This window comes from Solanum verrucosum, unplaced genomic scaffold (assembly GCF_900185275.1).
Source record: "Solanum verrucosum unplaced genomic scaffold, falcon-dt-bn FXZP01000182.1, whole genome shotgun sequence".
Taxonomy (NCBI): Eukaryota; Viridiplantae; Streptophyta; class Magnoliopsida; order Solanales; family Solanaceae; genus Solanum; species Solanum verrucosum.
The window spans coordinates 1,710,849-1,734,802 of NW_026020378.1; the positions used below are offsets into that span (position 1 = coordinate 1,710,849).

Sequence of the window (23,954 nt, forward strand, 5' to 3'; positions counted from 1 at the left end):
TGCAACTCAAAGTTTTTGGCACCAAATACAAAGTAAGAATAACTCAACAGCCAAACATCAGCATTGTGTTGTTACAGGACATTATTAAAAAGGAGATGGATATTAATGTTAGTAGGACAACAGTGAGAAGAGCTAGGACTAGAGTGTTACAAGAGATCATAGGTGATCACATTGTGGAGTATGGTAATATTTTTTATTATAAAGATGAAATTTTAAGGAGTAATCCAGGTAGTACTTGTATAATGAAGGTTGGAGAAGAAGATGAAATTGGGCAGAAATTTTTTTGAAGGATTTTATGTGTGCTTCAATGTTTTAAATAAAACATTTTTTAGAGGTGCTAGAAGGTTGATTGGTTTTGATGGGTGTTTTCTCAAAGGTGTGTGTAAAGGCCAGTTGTTAGTGGCAGTTTGTAGAGATGGAAACAACCAAATTATGCTTATTCCTTGGGCAGTTATTGAGGTTGAGAATCAGTTTACCTGGACATGGTTTCTTGAACTAGTGAAGAATGATCTTGACCTTGGAGAAGGGCATCAACTATCCATCATTATTGATATGCAAAAGGTACTTATCTTACTGATCTTACTGTTTTATTGTTGTTGAGTTTTGCATTTTAATTATACTTTTTCTGTTATGTTGGTTTGTTAGGGACTAGAAATTACTGTTGAAAATGTATTGCTACTGGTTGAACACAGAAAATGTGCAAGACATGTTCTTGTAAATTGGTGTAAAAACTGAAAAGGAATTGAAAGAAGAAGAGTGTTTTAGAGGATTGCAAAATCCACATTTGAAGCTGAGATGAAGGATAATATACAGGCAATGAAGAAAGTAGGACAAGAATGTTTGGATGATCTTTTATGGTACAACTGGAATATATGGTGCAAGAAGTATTTTCAAGACTATAGCAAATGTGATGTTATGGACAACAATATGGTAGAAAGCTTTAATGTTTGGATACTGCCTGCAAGGTATAAAACAATAATCACAATGCTTGAAGAGATAAGGGTGAAGATGATGAAAAGAATTGGTGATTTGAGAGAGTTCTCAAACACTTGGATCATTGATATTTCTCCTATGTCTTTGAAGATTTTGCAAGAAAATATTGAAAATTCTATGCAATATAACTTGACTTGGAATGGAGAAAGAGGTTTTAAGATTAAACACCATGAATTTATACATACTGTGGACATTGTTAGTGGGAGTTGTAGTTGCAGATCTTGGCAGCTCAGGGGCATTCCTTGTCCTCATGGTGTTGTTGCCCTTCATTACAAGGAGTTGGAATCAATCCATTAAATGGCTAGTTGTTATAGCAAGGAAACCTACCTCAGCACATATGCCCATTTTATTCAGCCAATGAATAACATGAAAATGTGGCCAACATCAAATAATCCAATTGTAAAGCCACCAAAGATCAAGAAATTGCCTGGAAGACCAAGTAAGCTTAGAAGAAAGGAAGCAGATGAAAGCAGAAAAACTGAAAATCTTAGCAAAAGAGGTGTTGTTATCACTTGTAGCAAATGTGGTACACAAGGACACAATAAAAGAGGATGTCCTACAAGAAATCAAGCTGGTCCAAGTCAATCAACTGAACCATCTTCTCAAACAAGAGGTATTGGTCCAAGTCAGTCAGTTGAACCATCTTCTCAGACACAGGTACTTTTATTTGTTACTTTCAAATGTAAGTTATATGTACATGTATTGATATATTAATATACAGGCTACTGAAAGTGATAGAAGAAGAGCAGCAGGAGGCAGAGCAAGGGCTAGTAGTTCAACTCAACCACCTAGAGCTTCTTCACAGGCGACCACAAATAATGAAAGTGGTAGAGAAAGAGGCACAAGAAGAGTTTCAAGTTTTATAGGTGTTCCAATTCAATCACATGGAACTACTACAAACATAGAGATAATATATCTAATTATTATATCATTTTTAGACAACATAGATATGCTTTAATATTTTGGTTTCAAAGTACAGACGGTAACTGGTAGAGGGAGAGGTAGAGGTACAGGTACATGAGCAGGAACAGGTAGAAGAAGAGAAATGCCTCAAGAAAGAAATGTGAATGAAGGACTAGGTAGAGGAAGATGAATGGCTCAACATAGTCAAACTAGTTCTGAAGCAACCTGCAATGGAAGAGGCCTAGAAAGAGGGAAGAGACCAGTAGAACATAAGGACACAAGTGGAGGACAAACAAGACCTTTTAAAAGACCAGGAATGATAGGAGTTAGCTTATACCAAGCTGAAGATGGATTTACAACTCTCAATGTAAGTTTACAACTCTCTTTTTTAAGTTAACAATTGTCAATGCAAGCCTAAATGTCTTATATTTGAATGTGTATTTATCTAACTAAGCAGTCTGGATTGCCAAGTAGAAGCGTCATCAATATTGGTACAAGAGTGACAAAGAGGGCTGATGTTGTTACTGGTGATATTGGCTACACACCAGTACGTGGATTCAAATGGAACGGGAAGACAACTATTATTAGTAGTAAGCTAGAAAGAATGAGGGCTGAAAAGGTTATCCAAACTTGGTCTGCAGCTGCTGCTACTGCTAAAAGCCAAAGCCAAACAACTTCAAGTAGGAAGACTTTTGTGCCATGGAAGTAGGGCATTTTTATGTTGTCTTGTTCACTTTGACAAAAAAAAATTAATTATGTATATTTGGTGTTGGTTTTGGTTGGAATCAAACTCAATTTTGTGTGTAACCAAACAAAACTTGAATGATTATGTTGCAATAAAGTCCTCTTTTTGATCAGTTTTGTTATTGTCTTTTTATTTGTAGTTGAACATATTTTTGAAGTTTCTCAAATGGATGCCACAATAATATAGACAAGAGAACCAAATACATTAACAACTTGTTCAAATCATAACTATTTCAACAACAAAGACCAGCAATAACTTGAGCATTCAACAACTTCCATCCTTCAAGTTACACACACCTACAACTAGCAAGATCAAGACAATTAGCTTATAGTTACACACACCTATGACTTCAAAAACTTGAAAGTAACTAAAGATGTCTATGGCAATTTTGGTTGCACACACCTACAACTTTCATCCTTCACATTCTTGGTTAGACTTAAAAATAGAAAACACACAATAATAATCAAGACAATTATCTTCAAGTTACAACATTTGCTCTTCTTTTTCTCCTTCATCACGATTGGTTACTTTCAACACGACTTTCATAATATGTCAATACTTCTTCCAACTCATTAATTCTCTTTGCTAATCTCGAAATTACGTACTTGGATCATATATCAACATCTTCACGATCTCTCCATCTAAAGAAGTTGCACGCATCCTCCTAAAATACGCAAAAAACAAATTAAAGAAAAATACATAAACAAAAGATCTCCATAAAAGAATTAGGAAACATACATGATAGCATGGACAAGACCAAAATCTTTGAGTTGGATTATGCTCCGACCATGAAGTTTGCATTGATAGTAAGTCACCATGTTTGCATCGCAATTTCACTCGCAACATCGGATCATTCTCATCATTACAAATATGATTCAACATTGCATTTGACATTTTCAATCAAAACATAATCACAAAATTCAGAAGAAATTAAACCATAAAAAACTTCAAATTAACATTTTATACTGGAAATTAAAAGATAAAACGAATTCCTACCTTATTTTCTTGGGGAAGATGATGAAGTCGTTAAACAGAGAGAACCAACGTTGATCTTGCTATGGAAAAAACCATGAAATCAAAAAATTAGGTCTACCAATGGCTATTTTGGGTTTAAAATTGGGGAAGATGACATAAATTGATTAAATAATTAATAATAAAGAAAGAAAATGACACATGGCACTTTTAAACTGGTCCGTGGCAGTGAAAACACTGAATGATGCGCCTCATGTGCGTGGTAACAACCCAGACGAGGGAATGGGTCAAAATGGCCCATTTACAACGATACTAAATAGTTATGTGGGGTGATAGGACACTTTTAAAAGTTAAGGTGTCTTTATACAAATAGGAGACAACTTTAATTGTATCTTTATGTCTTTACTGATACATAATTTAGTATTACATAATACTAATAATAAAGACTTTATCTTTATTTATATTGTTTGTAGTTAATAAGAAAATTTAATATTCCTAAAAAAGTTTTATACTCTTCAAATCAGAATAACCATTCAAAAAGAGTATTTGATAAAGTTTGGAATTTTTTATATTTTTGAACTATAGACACAAATTCATTTAATCGGTGAAGTGTTTATATTCTTTAAATTTAAAAAAAAAAATAGAACGTCAGAAGATTTTAGTCTTCATACACAATACAGATAAAGTATTCAAATTATTTTAAGATTGTTATCCATTAGAAGGTGCTAAATTTATATTAAATATACATAAACACAGTAAATAAGATTAGATAAAAAAACCAAGATGAAAGCGTGAAAATCTAACCTACAAAATTCACAGTTTGTTCTTAATGATACTATTCATCTTAAGCACTCGAGGTTATAGAATATATCCTTACAGGAAAGATTGATTTAATTTAACAAAATAGCAATACCTCAAATTTTGCATGTTGTTGTCCTCACACAACAAGTGTAAATCACACTTGAGTTTTTATTTTAAAAAATAAAAGAGAAAAAGGACAAATATACCTCTAAATCATCGTAAATAGTATGCAGATATCCTTCGTCATACTTATGGGACATTGGTGCCCCCGTTGTTTAAACATTAGAGTATATATATCATTTATATTAACGGACATACACGTGTTATAATCTTATCCACTGACCCGGCATTTATTAAATATCGGATCGACGGATGAGATTGCACCGCGTGTCCCTATTTAGTCTTCCGTTAGAGTGAAGGGCATATATATTCTAGTTTTTGGACAGCAGGGGCACCAATATTCCAAAAGTATGAAGGAGGATATCTGCATACCATTTGTGATAGTTTAGAGGTATATTTGTCCTTTTTTCCAAAGAAGAATAATAATATTAAAAATTCCTACTCAATTTGTACCTAATATCTCATAAGGAATCAGGTATTTATAGCCAACTAAAAACTACTCCCTCCGTTTCATTTTATATGAGGTAGTATGACTCGGTACGGAGTTTAAGAAAGCAAGAAAACTTAATATAGAAATGTGTCATTTTTTTAAGATTGACTAAAAAAGGAAACTAAGTTACATAAATTGGAACAGAAGGAGTAATTAAAAAAAAAAATTAAAAAAAGATTGCACTAGTTCGAAATTGCGAGAGCAGCGCAACTCTGTTTCGCGATCAATCATTTTTCAAAGTCAAAATTAAAGTCAAAGTCGAGCCAAGTAAGTGACAAAGCTTGTCTTCTTCGATCTCAACCCTTTAATAATTTGAAAAAACATTTCTATATTTAAGCACTTAAAAATTATTTATTCCACCAATATGAAAAATTACTCTTTTAAAAAATAAATTACTTTTTCACTTTTCCTTCATTTTCAACACTTAACTTCTCAAATTAGGCCGCCTCTATACTAATAGCATAAAGAAAACAAGTGTAGCGAGAGAAAAAAAAGTAAAACCAGCTAAAATAGAGAGATATTTTATTTAGTTAAAGGACGCGTCACGTGATCAAATGAAATGATTTATAGCCACATAAATATGTATCTCTTATTTTAGATCATAAACTTCTTTTTTCTTAAACACTATGTCTATTCAAACTAACTCATATAAAATAGAACAGAGGAAATAACATTTATGATTTAAGATGATTTATGATTTAAGATGAATTATAAATATTATTCCCTCCGTCCCATTTTATGTGACACTATTTCCTTTTTGGTCAGTCCCAAAAAGAATGTCACAATTTCCTTATATGGTAAGTATTTAAAGGTAAAATTTCTCTTTTACCCTTGTCGGTCCCACTTAATCTTAAAATAATACTTCAATATATTTATGAGGAGAGAGAAAAGTAAATCTACTTTTTAAAGGACAATTTGGTAAACATTTCAAAGTCTTCATTTATTTCTTAAATTTCGTGCCCGGTCAAATGTTACCACATAAAATGAGACGAAGGGAGTAATATTATACATATAAATTATTTTATTACAAAATTAAATTAAAATGGACTTAAAAAAAGTGTTAAAAGATTTTGCTCCACATCTTGAAGATTTCAAAAGGATAATAATAATAAAGTAGCTAGTACAATCTATTTAGAGGGCGTGAAGGATATAAAATAGTATAATGACACTAAGATGCGATAGCTAAACAAAGGATAAGAACAGCTTTATCACTTCAACCATCCACCTCACCCCTTCCAATCTCTCTTTTCATAAATATAATTACTTAACTCACTCTTTAAGATTTCCTATATTTATGTTTTTCTTTACTTGGATAAGTATTCACACAACTAGAATGGAGGGTGGTTACAAAATTTTATTATTTTTGATAATTTTATGATTTTTATTTTTAGTGTATTTTATATATATATTTTAAAATTTTATGTCAAAAACATACTTTATCTGGGATAAATTTGAATTAGTGTGGTGAGTAATTGAAAGTAACAATATATTATGTGTAATCTTACAAGTGGAGTCTAGAGAATGTAGAGTTTACATAGATATTATCCTATCTTGACAAGGTAGAAAGGTTGTTTCCAAAATACCACCGATTCAAGTACAATAAATTAAAGTATCAAAGCATTTATAATTAAAGGAAATACAATGACAGTAAGTAAAACATGTCAATTAATAAGGAAAGCATTACAAAGGATCCAGAGAAAAAATATAAGTAACACGATGAAATAATGCGATAATTGAAAATCCAATACATGCAATCAATACTACTATAGACACGATGCTTCCATCAAGCCTAAACCCACCAAAAGCGAGTTTCAGTTGAACTATCTATTAATATTTTACTCTATTATTTATGACCTCCAAACCTTCATATCTAAAGTCAGGTCAATCAGGACCGACTCAAGAAAATTGGAGGCCTAAAGTCAATCCTTAAAGAGGGGTCCTAATATTTTTTATTTAAAATCTACTTTTTAGATGCGGAGTCATTAATTACTATTTTATAATCAATTTGTTTTAGTAATTCCTTTTCAATTGATAATATAGCTACTTCATTCAACTCTCTTGAGATATTGTTGATCTTAGATAAGATTTCATCAATTTTAGTTTCGAAAAACTTCTTTCGGCTGAGGCAACAGCTACAGGAATTGTTAACATTATTCTATAAGCAATATTTTAATTCAGAATTTTTATTATTTTTTAAAAATCTATCAAGGGCTCCTTTTTTAGATTTATTTAATTCTTCAAGTTTTCTCTTTTTCTCTCTTTTTGTAAAAACCAAAATCATATTTTCCCATTGACATATTTAAATTGAATAATTTTAATAATAACTAAAACAAGAATATATATACTTATGAACTAAGAATATCAACAAAAACAAATTTTCAAGAAAAACTATAAAATAAAGTTAGAATAATAAAACCTGGCTCACGAATTCCATAAGTTGATAAAACAATATCGAAATAGTGTTGTGCTCCTTCAATATTATTATAATGATTGTTTGTTGCACTTCTTGAGATTTTGAAGAAGACACCCAAAAGCAAGTTTGTTCTTTTGTAATTTTAAGCAACAGTAAATCAAAAAAAAAAGAAGTAGGAGAGAGTTCAATATTGAGAATAAAAATAATAAAATAGAAAATAAAAAAGACGAGTATAAGATAAATAATAATATAGGGTCTAATTTTTAGGAGATAAATAAGGAAACACAATTTCCCACTTAAGGAAATTATTTCCAATAAATGTTTCATTCCCTAAAAAAAAAATGGGAAAACTAACGGTCACTTTGTTTTTTTTTAATATACTTATTATTCCATGTTTTTTTTTAAAAGTACATATAATTTTTTTTTAAATAATATATATAAGTACTTTAAAAAAAATGAGGGCACCAAGCGATAACTTTAGTGGCCTAGTGATTAAGACGATCCTGACATCGATAAGTTGAAGCTAGATGGTCATATCGATAAGTTGAAGCCACATCATGTCGTATATAAAATGGCTAGAGTTTTAAAAATTGCAAACACAATCAAATTTTCTAAAGCATTGAACTCAATAAACTTTTGAGTTATGGTACTTGTGTGAGACGTCAACAACTAAATATAATTGCTAACAACTTTGGCTTAATCACCTAAAGTCATAAAATTTCAAAAGTAGAAAATAAAAATAGGGGGCAAAAAATCCTGATATAGAATCAATTTCAACACCACACCATACCACACGAATAAGACGTTGATATAACAAGTAAACCTAGAGAATGGAACTATTCTATCATGCCAAAATACATGTCACATCAACCTTATCCTCTTATGAATTTATCATATCCCCCTAAATTGACACAAAACATTGAACCACCCACCCACTATAGCCTCTTCCAAAACATTACACAAAATCATCAAAATCAAATACAAGCAACTTTACCTAGTAGATCGACTAGGCTCGTGGTGGAGTGATAAGTACTCTCCGATGAAATTTAGACCATTTGAGTCTCTCCGATAAAACTAGACCATGTGAACTCAAATTTATTCAACTCTAATATGGATAACGAATACTGGTGATAATAGAATGATGATTTTTTTTACTCTTTGTAGAAGAAACTCTAAAATCCATCAATCAAGCTGGCACTGTGGTCCATTTCCACTCAAGAACAAAATCTAACTTTTCATTCCTACATGATTGATTCAAGATTATCTCCAACACATATCAAATGAAGAATTCAAGATTATAAACACTAAAAACATTATTCAAATCAAGAAACATTTGCAAAAATGGCAGAAATGAGATACAAATTTGATAATCATATATACATATGCAGCCCCTGGCAATTAAGAACCCTAAATCTTCTTCTTTATGTACAAAATATTCAAAACTTCCCCCTAATACCCAAATAAGCAAACACAAAATAGAGATTAATAGGCTAATCTCTCCAGCCCAAACTACTAACTATTTACAACCAATAACAATAATCTTCAATATTTACAAAAGTCAGAGGCCTCAGATCCGTAAACCCATTACCAATAACCCGAACCCGGATTCATTTCAGCAGTTCGGAAACCCATCCAACATCCGGTGCACCGGAATCATCAAGAGAGTTCTCCATGCTTAGTTTAGCATAAATTCTTGCTCGGAGATCTCGCCCGGATTCTACCCTCTCCATTGCCGGCTCTTCTTCGCAGTGATCGAACACCGACACTCCACTCCGGGTCGGAGTCGTTGGCACACTCATGAAACCGGGTCGGAGCATTGAAGGGCTCCGAGGTGAACCAAACCCAGGTGAACCCATTTGCATACTACGCATACCTCTCACCATCCCAATCTGCATATTACGCATCGATTCCGCCAGCCCACGCGGAGTCATCGGAGGAGATTCAAGCGGCGGAGATGACGAAAACGATTCAAACCCGACCCGACCCGGAGACCCATCAAACGAATCAGACGACTCGTTGAAGCTTCTCGGACTGTTCTGAGGCAAAACACGGAGTTGCTCCGGCGTGTGAGCGAAGAAGCACACGCGCCGGCGGCAGTGGGTCCCATCTTTACAAGGCTGCGTACGATAGCGAGCAGGGTGTAGCCAACACTCAAATACGCCGTGAGCGTACTCACATGCATCACCTTTTTTACACAGACCTTTACGAAAATCAGGACAAGAAGTACCTGAGTAATGATACTTCCTCGGATCCCTCCGGCGAGCTTTCTCACCGGGATGAGCGTACGGACACTCCGTCCAGTCATGTGACCTTCCACGGGCACACTTCCTCACCTTAAACTCATACATCCGGAAGTTATCACATGAAAAAGCATCCACCGGAATATCCAACCCATCAGAGTCAAAAATCACGTCGTTACCGTTCGACGGCAGGTAACGCTGCAACGCCGTCAAAGCATCGAAAGCAGAATCAGGGCTAACGGAAAATGGGGAGTAAACATCAACCGTTGGATCATCGGTGACGTCCCAAGGAGGGATTTGGACGGTCGGAGTTGATCGGCCAATCATCATCATTTTTTTGGAGGGTTTTTAGTACTAGTGTTTATCTCTACTGCTTTTTCTTCACCATGGCTTCAGAAGAAGATGATGGAGGCAGCAATATAAACTGCTTTACTAACCATGGTTAAGAAGTTGGGTTAAACTATGGTTAGATTAAAATATCTACAGTTTAACCCTATCTAGTCTAGTCTAGTTTAAAATGGTAAAAATCTAATTAAGAAAAGTAATTAGATATTATCCCACTTGGCCCGGATTACGAGGAGTGGTTCCCAATTTACCTGGACACGTTGCACAGTCTTTTTTTGCCTATTTATTCAAAATTATAATTTATTAAATCTTTTTCCTTTTTCGGCCTAACTCCTTTGCTAATTATTACTACTATTGGGGGTTGTTTGGTACGAAGTATTATAACGCAGGTATTGTAATACAAGAGTTATTTTTATCAAGTGTTTAATTCATTGCTTTCCACTTAATTTTGGGTTTGGATTAAAAAATTTACAAAAGTTTCTTACCAATTATATCATTGAATTGTTATAGAATTTTCTATTTTATTTAATTGGGCCGAGATAGACAACTATTGGACAATATTATTTTTATAATTGAGAGTCTTATTACTAAATTTTTAGAGCTCGAATTATCAAAATTCAATTGCTTTGAAATTAAATAAGGCTATTACTTTGTTTTTTTTTTTCATAAATAGCGTGTTGCTATAATTACAGTGTCGTTCGAAAAAAATCAGGAACACTAAGGATGTTTTCTGTTGTATTCCTGTTATGATACATGTTATAATGTGTTATAGACAATTCATTATTTTATTTCTCAGCTTATCCTATTTACAATCCTAGTTATAAAAATTTAAAAAGAATATTTGGAATGCCGAATTAGTTAGAAATTCCACTTTAACATTTGAGTCCTTTTTAAACTAAATAATTAATTTCTTTGTTGGGTCCATAATTTTATTACATACAAAATTTCTTCTGCCTTATTATCCTATGTTTGAAGTTAAATTTAATTGAGAGATTTATTGATAGAAATATCTAAGTTGGGTGAGTTTATCGACACAAAACAAAGTTCAATGTGACTTTACTTGATAAATTCTCAAAGTTGAGTAATCTTTTGAGCAACAAACAACTCTTTTAAAATAAAAAAAATTGTAAGCTAAATTATTTAAATAAATTTACTAATATAAATATAAAATATAAAATCAAAAAAATAAATAAAATAATTAAAAGAATTTGAGGGATATTTTTGTCTTTACATAGATAATCTCATGGTATTAAAACCTATGTATTACTAATACCACCAAATGGGAGATATTAGCAATACATCATCTAATACCATGTATGTTGGATATTTTTTTCTTTACATTAGTTATACTCTCTCTATTTCATATTAAGTGAATTATTAGGCATTTTTTTATTATTCAAAATAATTAAATTGTTCAAAGTTCAAAATAGTTGTTCGAAGTTTTTCCATATATGTCATTTCCTGTAGTGAAGTGTGATACTCCCTCCGTTCACTTTTACTTGTCACACTTTGACTTGACACACTCATTAAAAAAATAATTATTGATATAGGTATTTTACCAAACTATCCCTTTAAATGATGTCTTGAAAAATGATTTGAAAAGTAAGTATTTAATGTTGAGGATAAAACATGGAAAAAATTATTATTTTTTCTTGAGATGTCAAAAGTGACAAGTAAAAATGAAAATATATTTTAGGAACAAGTGACAAGTAAAAATGAATTGAGGAATTATTTTCTTATAGATAGATTGCACTTCGTACAAAGTAATATTTATGATTTCACAAAAAATAATAATGAAAATTATGATTTAAATTATGTCTTTAAATATTTTTCTTAATAAGTATACACTGTCTCACAAATTAAATTAATATGAAATAGAAGGAATACCTTAAATAAAATCATGATATTAATAATGTAAGGAGAGTAGCATGATTAAAGACCAGTTATCCATATTTGGGAAGGATATTGTACAAATGAATATTTTTAAGAGAGATTCTGTCACATATATTATTTTAATATGAAATAAAAGGAATACCTTAAAAAAAATCATGATATTAATAATGTAAGGAGAGTAGCATGATTAAAGACCAGTTATCCATATTTGGGAAGGATATTGTACAAATGAATATTTTTAAGAGATATTATGTCACATATATTATTTTTAATATATTAAATAAAATAATGTATAAAAAATAGTTTATGCTTAATATAAACATAACTAATACAAATTTATCAATACTACAATACATTCTACTTAATATTATTTTTATATATCTTATCAAACGATTTAGAAAGGTTTATCTAATATTTACACTATTAAAATATGTATTTTTATGAGAGTCATAAAAACCAGGTATGTTTAGAATGAGATCTTTTAAATATACTCACTGGCAATTTTGATTTTTAAATTTTGTTAAAAGTTAGATTTTTTATTTAGAAATATTTAACAAATTTTAGTTATTAGTTAGATTAATAGGAGTAGTACAAAAAGTAAAAGTTTCAGCAGAGCTAGTATTGTCTTTTTTAGACAACAGAGGTGAAAATAATCATTAAACTAACAAAAAAAATAGACATATAAAATTTAAAATAAAATTTAAAATATACAACCTTAGAGACCTCTTTTTAGGCTTAATTTTATGATTTTGAATACTATATTCATCTTCTTTGTATTTTCAAATATTAATTTAAAAAGTGTTTCAACAGAGAAAAAATTATTTAGGATGAAATCTCAAAGAATTTGAAAGAACCCATTTGTGAAAACGCCACTCATGAACTTGAGGTCATGATTACTGATCTTGATTACTGTAATAAAATGAATGTTAATAACCTATTGGATGGGTGAAATGATACATGTTCAGAAATTCAGAGCTTAGAACAATTGTGGATATCATTGGAAAAACAATGTTGATGATAAGGTTGAAGATGAGACAATACATTTGGAACTAGTTACGTATAAGGAAACACTTATCACATCTAGAACTTTTCACAATTTTATGGTGCAATTAGAAAAGACAACATTGAAACTCTTGAATGCAATAAGAAAAGTTAGAGATAAGCTTCAACTAGATTTAAATTTTAACAAAAAAAGAACATAATAGAATCATATTTCACTAAATTGTCTTAGATATATTGTACTTTTAAAGAATTATTAATTTATAATATTAATGAGACCATATATTTATATAGGGGTCTTCTGAAAATATATTATCTTATTATCTTACCAAAATGAGTGATTTTTTTCATTGGCCCAAGTCGGGAGTCGGGACCAAAAGAAATTATTATCTTAGAAAGATTATTAACTTAGTGAGGTTTTACTGTATTCTTATGGTGTTGAAGGTGCGGTATCCGCCATATCAAGAGTGGTATTCAAGCTAATTATCAATCACAAACAATCATGCACAATTACAAACACAAAAAACAATACCACTTGAAAGCCACAAGTCACATAAACAGGTCTGTAGACATTGAAATTTTATGGGATTTTACAAGACGTGTTCAATTCAAGTTTGGATTCTACAAAGTTATTCAATTCTAATTAGGATTCTTGCAGGCTAGTCAATCATAAACCCTAGTTCATGCCTATATAAATGGTACTATATCTCCTTAAAAGACATCTCGAATATCTCAAATATTCCACAAACTCATGGAATATTCATAAAGAGATCAAATTCAAATCATCTTAATTCGAGAAATATGCCACTAACGGCCCTCGAATTATGAATATTAAGTTCAAATCATCCTAGTTTGAGAAATACGTCACTAACGTCCCTCAAATTATGTAGATCAAGTCCAAATCATCCTAGTTTGAGAAATACGCCACTAACAACCCTCAAATTATGTAGATCAAGTCCAAATCATCCTAGTTTGACAAATACGCCACTAACGACCCTCAAATTATGCATCCTAAGTCGGGAAATACGCCACAAACGGCCCTCAAATTAAATATCTTATGAGAAAAGAATCAAGGGATCAACATAATTGTACCCGCAATCTTGATAAATAAAATTATGTTTCTTCATATTCTTTTGTGATTGTAATTTATTTTCCGTCACTTTAAAATTTGTTGCAAACAAATTAGTATGCCCAGTGGGACCAAATTTGCCCTTCATTTATTCTCTCATGATGTCTCAAAACCGCAAAGGTGGAAGAATGAGTACTCCAAGCCTCGTCTTTGAGTTTCAACAAGTATACACTCTGACAAGCCTTGAAGTATGGGGCATTTGTAGACATTGAAATTTTGTGGGTTTCTACAAGAGGTGTTCAATTAAGTTTGGATTCTACAAAGTTGTTCAATTCTAATTAGGATTCTTGGAGGCTACTCAACTATAAACCCTAGTTCATGCCTATATAAAGGGTACTATATTCTCTTAAAAGGCATCTTGAATATCTCAATTATTCCACAAACTCATGGAATATTCATAAAGAGATCAATTCGAGAAATACGCCACTAACGACCCTCAAATTATGAATATCAAGTCCAAATCATTCTAGTTTGAGAAATGCGCCACTAACGGTCCTCAAATTATGTAGATCAAGTCCAAATTATCCTAGTTTGAGAAATACGCCACTAACGGCCCTCAAATTATGAATATAAAGTCCAAATCATTCTAGTTTGAGAAATGCGTCACTAACGGCCTTGAAATTATGTAGATCAAGTCCAAATTATCCTAATTTGAGAAATACGCCACTAACAACCTTCAAATTATGTAGATCAAGTCCAAATCATCTTAAGTCGGGAAATACGCCACAAACGGCCCTCGAATTAAATATCTTATAAGAGAAGAATCGAGAGATCAACAGAATTATACTCGCAATCTTGATAAATAAAATTATGTTTCTTCATATTTTTTGTGATTGTAATTTATTTTCCGTCACTTTAAAATTTGTAGCAAACAAGGTCAATTGCTTGAAATTAACGATATGATGTCATTCATATGCTTCCCTATATTTTCCCTAACATGCATTGCATGAAGTATACTATAAGGCAGTAGACGTGCATACATACATAAGTTGGAAAACATACAACCATCACATATCTCGAATCAAGCCTATTGAAAACTCTAAAGAACTCGAGTTATTCCTTTTTGAAGTGTCTTCACTTGTTCTTGGTTTAAAACAATAATAAAATACAACAATCAATCAAAACTGGCCTAATTATATTCGAATTATGCTCAAATCCTAATTCCAGGCCAATTCAGAATCATCCTCCCAACCAATGCTTTCAAAAATGTTTGTGGGGTGAGTCCAGGGCGAGTCTAAGGGTGGGGCGTACCAACAACGCTCCGGGACATAAATTAAAGACGTAGATCCATAAGGCGTAAGTTATAAAATTTGAGTTGTAAGCCTCGAGTATAAAAACGTAAGTCCTGGGCGTTAAAATGTATCCCTGGGTGTTTTTAATTTATTTTTTTAACCTTTTTTGCTTTAGATCATTTTTTTTGTTATTGGTGTAATGATATTTCTCAAATAGTAATTATAATACTTTTTTTCTTCATTATTGATTATTAATACTTATCTCAAATAAAATCATAATATAATTTCTATTTATTATAGGTTATTTATAAAAATTTATTTGTAAAATCATTGAAAGGTTTACTTTTACTTATTTTATTAGTAATAAAACTATAAAACTGAAAATACATGAGACTACGCCTCGTGTCTCGGGGCTTACGCCTCGCTCCGTACAGTATAAAATAAGAGATTATGAGACTTTTCCTGCATAAAGTTTAAGAACCAAATTACATGATCGGGTAGTAACAAACTTACTTTTAATGGTGAATTTTGTGAAAAAACAAGTGCAAACAACCCTAAATCACCCCTCTCAATCCCAAGAACAATAATGTAGAAAATAAGAGATTCTGAGACTTTTTCTGCATAACGTTTTGACTTATCACGCTATAACAATCTAAGCATTGCTATGGCACTCACATATGACCGCTATAGCAGATGCCTCCCTCTATAGCAGACTATGGGAACTTTAGAGACTCGAAAATCTCTGAAAATTCTAATTTTACAACATACCTCCTTCTTTTGATGTCCTGAACTATCTCATGAATTCGATTCCGAAAGTTTTACTCACTTGAATTCAATTTTGTGAAACCCTACAGATTCAGTATTGTCTTGGTTAAAAAAAATTGTCAATCAAGCCTAGACATTACACTTCACCCATTCTCGGATGATCCTAAACCGCACCTAGTCAAATTCCATCTAAGGGTGGCCTAGCCTAAAAAAATCAAGTCACCAGTCAAAAATATTTGGACCAAATTCTTTCACTATTGACCTAGTCATAATGACCGGGATGGGTCGCTAACAGCGGCGTACAAAAGTTTTTTTGGAAGGATATCACCTTTTAAAATAAAAATTAATAAATAAAATAAATGACACAATTATTATTTTTTAAAAAGAACAAAATATAAATAAAATACAATTCATGCTCACTACTATACTTTTTCTAAAAAGATTTTTTAACCATGAGTTTTTTTTTAAAGAAAAGATGTAAGCAAAATAACTTTTTAAAAATAATAATATTAATTTTTTTAATATAGAGAACCAAATAATCATGAAGTAATTTATTATTCATTAAGTTTCATAAATTTTCGTATTAATTTTATTTGTAAAAATGAAGGTGAAAGAAAAAAAGAACATAAAAATAAGCCAAAAGACGCCTTCTAGATTTGAACTCAAAACTTTGACTAGGGAAATGACGCACCTAACCAACTAAGATGAGTGCAGTAGTGTGCGTCATCCGGGGTGATAAAAAAGAACCATACCCTGTTGACATTGTTCCTGTCCCTTAATCATCAGGCTACCCTCGGATTCATCCCTCTAGATATTAATGAGGTGGGCGGGAAGGATAGAGCCCAACTTATTATATACGGATACGGATATTCCTTGTCATTCTAATCTTGATATAGTTCCAACAGGCCCTTTAGTATCAAGGAGTGTCACCTTAACAAATATATCCTCTTATGTTTCCTTGCCTTTATATATATATATATATATATATATATATATATATATATATATATATATATATATATATATATATATATTTATTTATTTATTTATTTATTTATTTATTTTTACGCTGAAGCAATGTCAGGTGACACATTTTGTGCCTTTCTAGATCTCCCCTGGTCCTTACAATTGTCTCCCCCTGTTAGGATCGAAAATAATCAGGTGTCATGGGGAAGCTAACAAAACAAACATCGAAAGACACGAGAAAGAATATAAGCGAAAAGAATACAAAAAGACACAAAAATTTAACGTGATTCGATCAATCGACCTACGTCTACAAATGAGATGAGCAATCCACTATATAAATATGAGAGTACAAAATATAGAGGGAAACAACCTCACTAATTCACTCGAAATAGGAAGTTCACACAAGTAATAACATATCACTTGTGTCCCACAAATTCCCCCCTTAACCAAAACTCTCAAAATTCCTAGGACTAGACTGTGAATGCTGATTAAGTTAGAAGGAACAAACCTCTATTTATAGAGTCCTAAACTTTTTCCTACAAGAAAATGACTAGTCACTCCTAAATCATTTCCTAAAAGGAAGACCTATTTATGGTCAGAACTCAGGGCAAATAATACCCCAACACCTCCAATTACTTATTTTTCGTCATATTTCTACCTCTCCCAACTCTTATTACAACCGACTCCATACACCTTTTTATCAGTGCATTTGAATACTTTTTTTTCATGCACAAATATTTCAGTCTCACTTTTCTTATCTTATTTATCATAAAATTCATTTTTTATCCTCTATAACTTTAATCCTAATTATATCTCTCATAATATACTCACATTAACCGACTACTCTGCTGCCTAAATACCATTGACCCAACCACCAAAGTATGGTACATAATTGTAAGGGATGGCGTATTGATGCAGTTATTGAATGCAAATAAATTTTCCCCCACAAACCAAAAGAAGTAGAAAATTTATTTCGTATGTCACATAACTTAAACACAAGTTTTAATGTTTGTTACTCTCTCGTCCTTATTTACTTGTTCACTTTTGAATCGACACACCTATTAAGAAAATAGTGATTGATATAATAAGTTTACCACTTTACCTCTATTAATTATGAAGTAGGTGAATTAAAATCTTAAAATTTTCAAGAAATTTCACCTTTTTCAAAGTAATTGAGAATATAATAGATAAAAATATATTTTTTCTTAATTTGTCAAAATATACAATAATTATGGATAACTAAAAAAAAAATAGTCAAGTAATTAGGGATACAAAATAAAATTTATAATCCAAAGTAGTACGGGAAAAATAAGGCAGAATCCGTACAGAGGGACAGTGTAACGTGGCTTAAGGGAAAAAGAAAATCACGTGATGAGAGTGATTGGAGACATAATACGTGTTCGGTGTAAATTTCAACTCTCCCTCTTTCCTCCAAGTGGCAATCTTCCTTTCGATTCGCTTAAAGGAAGGAGCACGATTATTCTCCGTACCTCATTTATAAAATTACACTGAATATATTATTATAAGTCTTTTAACTATCAAAAAATGAGAGTCGTTTTATATAAAGTCATGATTTTAACTCATCTATATCATTTCAGTTAATAAAATATGAGATGAATGAAGTTGTTCTGAAACAAAATTTAAATAAATAAGCTAAATTTTTACCAAATAATATAAATAAGTCTTTTTTGAAGATGGCCCTTAGATATGATTTAGTTATTGGAATAGGGTAAGGTTGAGAGGTCCTTTAGTAGCCTTGAGAGTTGAGATGCACATGATTTTGACTCTTCTTTTTCTTTGCTTTTACTTTCATCCTCCACGTCTTCATCTCTATCCACACATATTTAAACAAAAAAATGTGGTTGTGTTCTCATTCGTACGCTATGCAATGTACGATTATTTTGGATTCGTATTATATAGATAGGATGAAATTATTTTTTTTATTAATTTTTTTTTATTGAGAGCTTAAATTGAAGGTCTCTAATTAATTAAGAAAGAAAAGTAATAACATTCACTACATTATATCCAAAAACGAACATTTCTAATCAGAAAGAAAAAATGAAAATAAAAGAGGGACGGATAAGAGACAATTTAAGCAGAAATTAAAGCTCAAACAAAATGAGTAAGGGATCGTATGGTTGAGCAAGGCTGTATAAAAATAATGTTAAATATAGTGTATTAGTAATGCTTATATTAATAATGTTTATATTAGTAATGTTTGCATTAAGTATACAATAAAACCTCGCTAAATTAATATAATTGGGACTATGAAATATTATTATTTTATAGAAATATTATTTAATCGATTAATTAATATTTATTAATTTAAAGAGTGTTTTGAAATTCAATCTTATGATGTTGGAATAATAAGAACTTTCAAGATGTATTATTGTAACAAAATTTATCGTAGGATATTAGAAGACTATGAATTGAAACAAATTGATCCAGGAAAGATTAATGTTTTGGATGATGCTATCATTTTTTGCAATTCCGACCATGGACGACAAATGTTCAGCAAGTGACTATAGCAAATTATTTTTGATACTGAAAAATTTGTTTGGAGGATGAAATATCAGAGAATATGAATGAACCCACTTGTGAAAATGGATTCATGAACTTGAAGTCAAGATTAATGATCTCGGTTACCGCAATAAAATGAACGTCAATAACCTTTTGGATTAACTGGGTGAAAATGATATATGTCAAGAGATTTAGAGCTTAGAAGAAATTATGGATACCATAAAAACAATGTTGATGATGAAGTTGAAGTTGAAGATGATACAATACATTTGATACAGTTACGTATAAGGAAACACTTATCGCATCTAGAACTCTTTACAATTTCATGGTGCAGTTCGAAAAGACAACAACAAACTTTTGAATGCAATAAGAAAAATTAGAGATGAACTTCAATTAGACTTAAAGTTTAACTTAAAATAAAACACAATAAAATCACATTTCACTAAATTGTTAGATATATTTGTACTTTAAAGAATTATTAATTTATAAAATTAATTGGAGTTTATATTTATATATGGGTCTTGTGAAAATATATTATCTTATCGAAATAGCTGATTTTTTTCCATTGGCCCAAGTCGGGACCGGAGGATATATTATCTTAGAGAGATTATTAATTTATCGCGTATTAATTTAGTGAGGTTTTACTATGTATATGTATGCGTATACATTGTTTGATTTGATGTATTAAAAATAACATACATTGCATTAAAATATTTGTTTATAAAAATACCCTTCATAATTGTAGTGAAAAAGATGTAAAACAAATTTTGAGGGGCAATGAAGTTTTTAACCATGCTAATGCATGCATTAAAACTCCTTACATTACTAGTATTTAGAAATTTATTGTAATAATAATACACACCTTAACACACAATATTACAGTAAAATATATTAGTTATACATTACATGAAAAATACACCAAACAATATATTATTAATATACAAAGTTAATGCATGCATTCACTAGAGATAGTAGTATAATTATTACTCCTCCATTCCTGTTTATTATGGATCTATTTTATTGAATTGTCTTTAAACAGTTTTAAAATCTAAGTTTGACTATTAGTATTTTATGCACGTAATTATCTAATAATTAAAAATTATTTTTTAAAAATCACTTAATTTGCTAAAATAAATCAATAAAAAGGGAGATTTATTTTTGATTTAAAGTTGAACAAATAAAAATAAAGGAGAGAGTCCTCTATGTTCTATTATTTTCTGAATTATTTCAAAATGTTACAAATCCACTTAATTGTGTGGATGTTTCTCTTAATCTATCCTAACGTAATGTATCCATTTAGTATATTAATTAAATATTATAGTAACGTATTGTCAAATGTTGTAAAAGGATGATTTAAACATCCTATAAAAGGTAGTCTTCATCCTTAGGAAATACACACTTGAAGAGTATTAAATAATATTCTCCCCTCTATACTTCTCATCACAATTTGTTTTCCTTACTTGTTTAGTATTATTATATTTTGCTCTAATTTTACAACACGTTATCAGCACGAATCTCTAACCAATTAAGACCTACTTAATTCGGAATTATCTTTTTCCCTAAAAAGTTAATCAATTTTCTTTCCGAGTCAGGTATACATTTATATGTTTATAACATATCTAATAGGACTTACATAAGTCTTTGATCAACGATTTAATTACTGCATATATAACTTGCTTTAGGTATTTGTATGATATTTTACTAGGCATAATAATCAATACGTTTTAGGTTTATATTTTTATGTTGTTTATATGCTAGTAACTTATAACTCTAAATTAAATACTAGGATATATGATAACATGCTAGTTAGAATAATCGTAAGTATTTTAATTTCTTGTCATAACTTTATGATAAATATTGGTGTGTCATAAAGAATAATAGTATTATATTAAATATGACTTAAAATCTTGCGGTAGCTTTGGCGTTAATAACTATTGAACTAGTAATAAATATAGTAAAATAATTAATTAGAATATATATTAAATTTACTGTTTCATACTTTATGAGTTTACATGCTTTTGTAACATCCCATATTCATGCATATGATATATTTTATACTAATTCTTAATCATTTGAAATATTAATTTATCTTTCATTATAAAGAAATCAAAATCATGTTATTAACTCAACTATTTTATGATAGTTTTCATCATGTCGAATTTATCAAAGCTTGAATTTGTGGCACTTGACGTTTCTGGAAAGAACTATTTGTCATGGGTACTTGATGCTGAAATTCACCCTACCGCTAAGGGTCTTGGTGATTGTATAATCGAAGGAAATAAGGCATCAAGTCAGGATAAAGCGAAAGCTATGATTTTCCTTCGTCATCATCTTGATGAAAGCCTGAAGGTTGAATACTTAACAATGAAAGATCCACTTGAATTGTGGATAGGTTTGAAAGGGAGGTATGACCACCTCAAGGCAACGGTATTGCCAAGGGCTCGTTATGAGTGGATGCACTTACGATTTCAAGATCATAAAACCGTAATTGAGTATAACTCTGCTGTATTTAGAATCACTTCCCAATTAAAATTATGTGGGGAAGTTATAAAGGATGAGGACATGTTGGAAAAGACACTAACTACTTTTCATGCCTCCAATATGATATTACAGCAGCAATACCGTGAAAAAGGTTTTAAAAAATACTCTGAATTAATCTCATGCCTTTTGGTGGCTGAGCAACATAATGACCTTTTAATGAAAAATCATGAAGCCCGTCCCACTGGAAGTGCTCCATTACCGGAGGCCCACGGGGTAGAAGCACACGGCCAGTCTGAAATAAGACAAAATAATCGGGGCCATGATAATGTGCGTGGACGTGGCAAAGGCAAAAGACGATATAATAATCGTCGAGGTGGTGGTCATAACAAAAGGGAGAACAATATGGGTTCTCAAAATAATCCTTCAAAAGGCAAGGGCGATCACTGTCATCGTTGTGGCCTTAAAGGTCACTGGAAAAATGAATGTCGGGCACCTGAGCATTTTGTCAGGCTGTATCAAAATTCCTTTAAAAGGAAAGGGAATAAAGGTGGTGCCTCCTCTTATAATGCCCGAGTGGAGTCACATTTGACTCTCAAAGATGATGCTCAGGCAGGGTCTTCTCAAAAATATGATGATAATGTTGAGGCGAATTTAGCATTGAAAGATGATGCTTTTGATGGGCTCGATGATATTACTCATCTAGAAGCTGAGGACTTCTTCGGGGATCGCAACTGAAGATTGATAATTAAACTGGAAAATGAATAATGTTTTTTTTAATGTATTTTTAATGTCTTCATTAAAGTTTATGTACTTAAGATTTTTTTTTGTTAAATTTCGTACTTCTTATTATGTATTTTTATTTTTGTGAAGATAAATAAATTTTTCCAGTCTTCAGTTGGATTCAATATGAGTAATGGAGATATGTGCCTTCTGGACAGTGCCACAACTCATACGATACGAAGAGAAAAGAAATACTTCTCTCATTTGGTAATGAAAAAGGCATATGTTAATACAATATTCGGTAGTACAAAATTGATTGAGGGTTCTGGAAGAGCAACCTTATTACTACCTGGAGGAACATTATTGGTAATTGATAATGCATTGTATTGTAGTAAGTCTCAAAGAAACTTGTTAAGTTTCAAGGTTATTCGCCAAAATGGCTATCATGTTGAGACTGCGAATGAAGGAAAGGTTGAATACCTTTATATTACTACAATAAATGCAGAGAAGAAAATTGTGCATGAAAAATTGTCTGCACTTTCTTCTGGGTTGTACTATACAAATATTGGTACAGTTGAATCACATGCCGTGGTAAACAAAAGGTTTACTGGTTCTAATTATTTTATCATTTGGCATGACCGGTTAGGCCATCCCGGTTATAATATGATGCGCAGAATAATTGAAAATTCACATGGACATACTTTGAAGAACCAAAATGTTCTCAAATCAAAGGAATTTTCTTGTGCTGCTTGTTCACAAGGAAAGTTGGTTATCAAACCATCAGTGGCTAAGGTTGGGATGGAATCCCCTGCATTTCTGGAACGGATACAGGGTGACATATGTGGACCTATTCACCCTGCTTGTGGACCATTTAAATATTATATGGTCTTGATAGATGCATCTACAAGATGGTCTCATGTATGCTTATTATCAACTCCCAATATGACTTTTGCGAGGTTGTTGGCTCAAATAATAAGGTTAAAAGCACAATTTCCAGATTATGCAATAAAAACAATTCGTCTTGATAATGCTGGTGAATTTACATCTCAGGCATTTAATGATTATTGTTTGTCCACGGGAATAACAATTGAACATCCTGTTGCACATGTTCATACTCAAAATGGTTTAGCAGAGTCATTGATTAAACGTCTTCAATTAATAGCTAGACCATTGTTGATGAGAATAAAGTTGCCCGTTTCTGTTTGGGGGCATGCTATTTTGCATGCA

General features: G+C 31.3%; 2 protein-coding genes and 1 pseudogene across 2 annotated transcripts; 2 read left to right on the forward strand and 1 right to left on the reverse strand.

The window, feature by feature from the left end:
- The first annotated feature begins 2,038 nt into the window (after positions 1–2,038).
- Positions 2,039–2,605, forward strand: LOC125838811 (uncharacterized; annotated as a pseudogene).
- Positions 2,606–8,781: 6,176 nt separating this feature from the next.
- On the reverse strand, positions 8,782–10,073 carry LOC125838744 (zinc finger CCCH domain-containing protein 20-like). The gene has a single exon (XM_049517785.1). The coding sequence runs from the start codon at positions 10,008–10,010 to the stop codon at positions 9,045–9,047; it is 966 nt and encodes a 321-aa protein (XP_049373742.1). The 5' UTR covers positions 10,011–10,073; the 3' UTR covers positions 8,782–9,044.
- An 11,604-nt stretch (positions 10,074–21,677) lies between these two features.
- Positions 21,678–22,742, forward strand: LOC125838869 (uncharacterized). The gene has a single exon (XM_049517892.1). The coding sequence runs from the start codon at positions 21,678–21,680 to the stop codon at positions 22,740–22,742; it is 1,065 nt and encodes a 354-aa protein (XP_049373849.1).
- Positions 22,743–23,954: the final 1,212 nt, after the last annotated feature.

Excerpts from the sequence above, each read along its gene's own strand:
- LOC125838744 (XM_049517785.1), bottom strand. The coding sequence starts at position 10,010 with ATGATGATGATTGGCCGATCAACTCCGACCGTCCAAATCCCTCCTTGG.
- LOC125838869 (XM_049517892.1), top strand. The coding sequence starts at position 21,678 with ATGTCGAATTTATCAAAGCTTGAATTTGTGGCACTTGACGTTTCTGGA.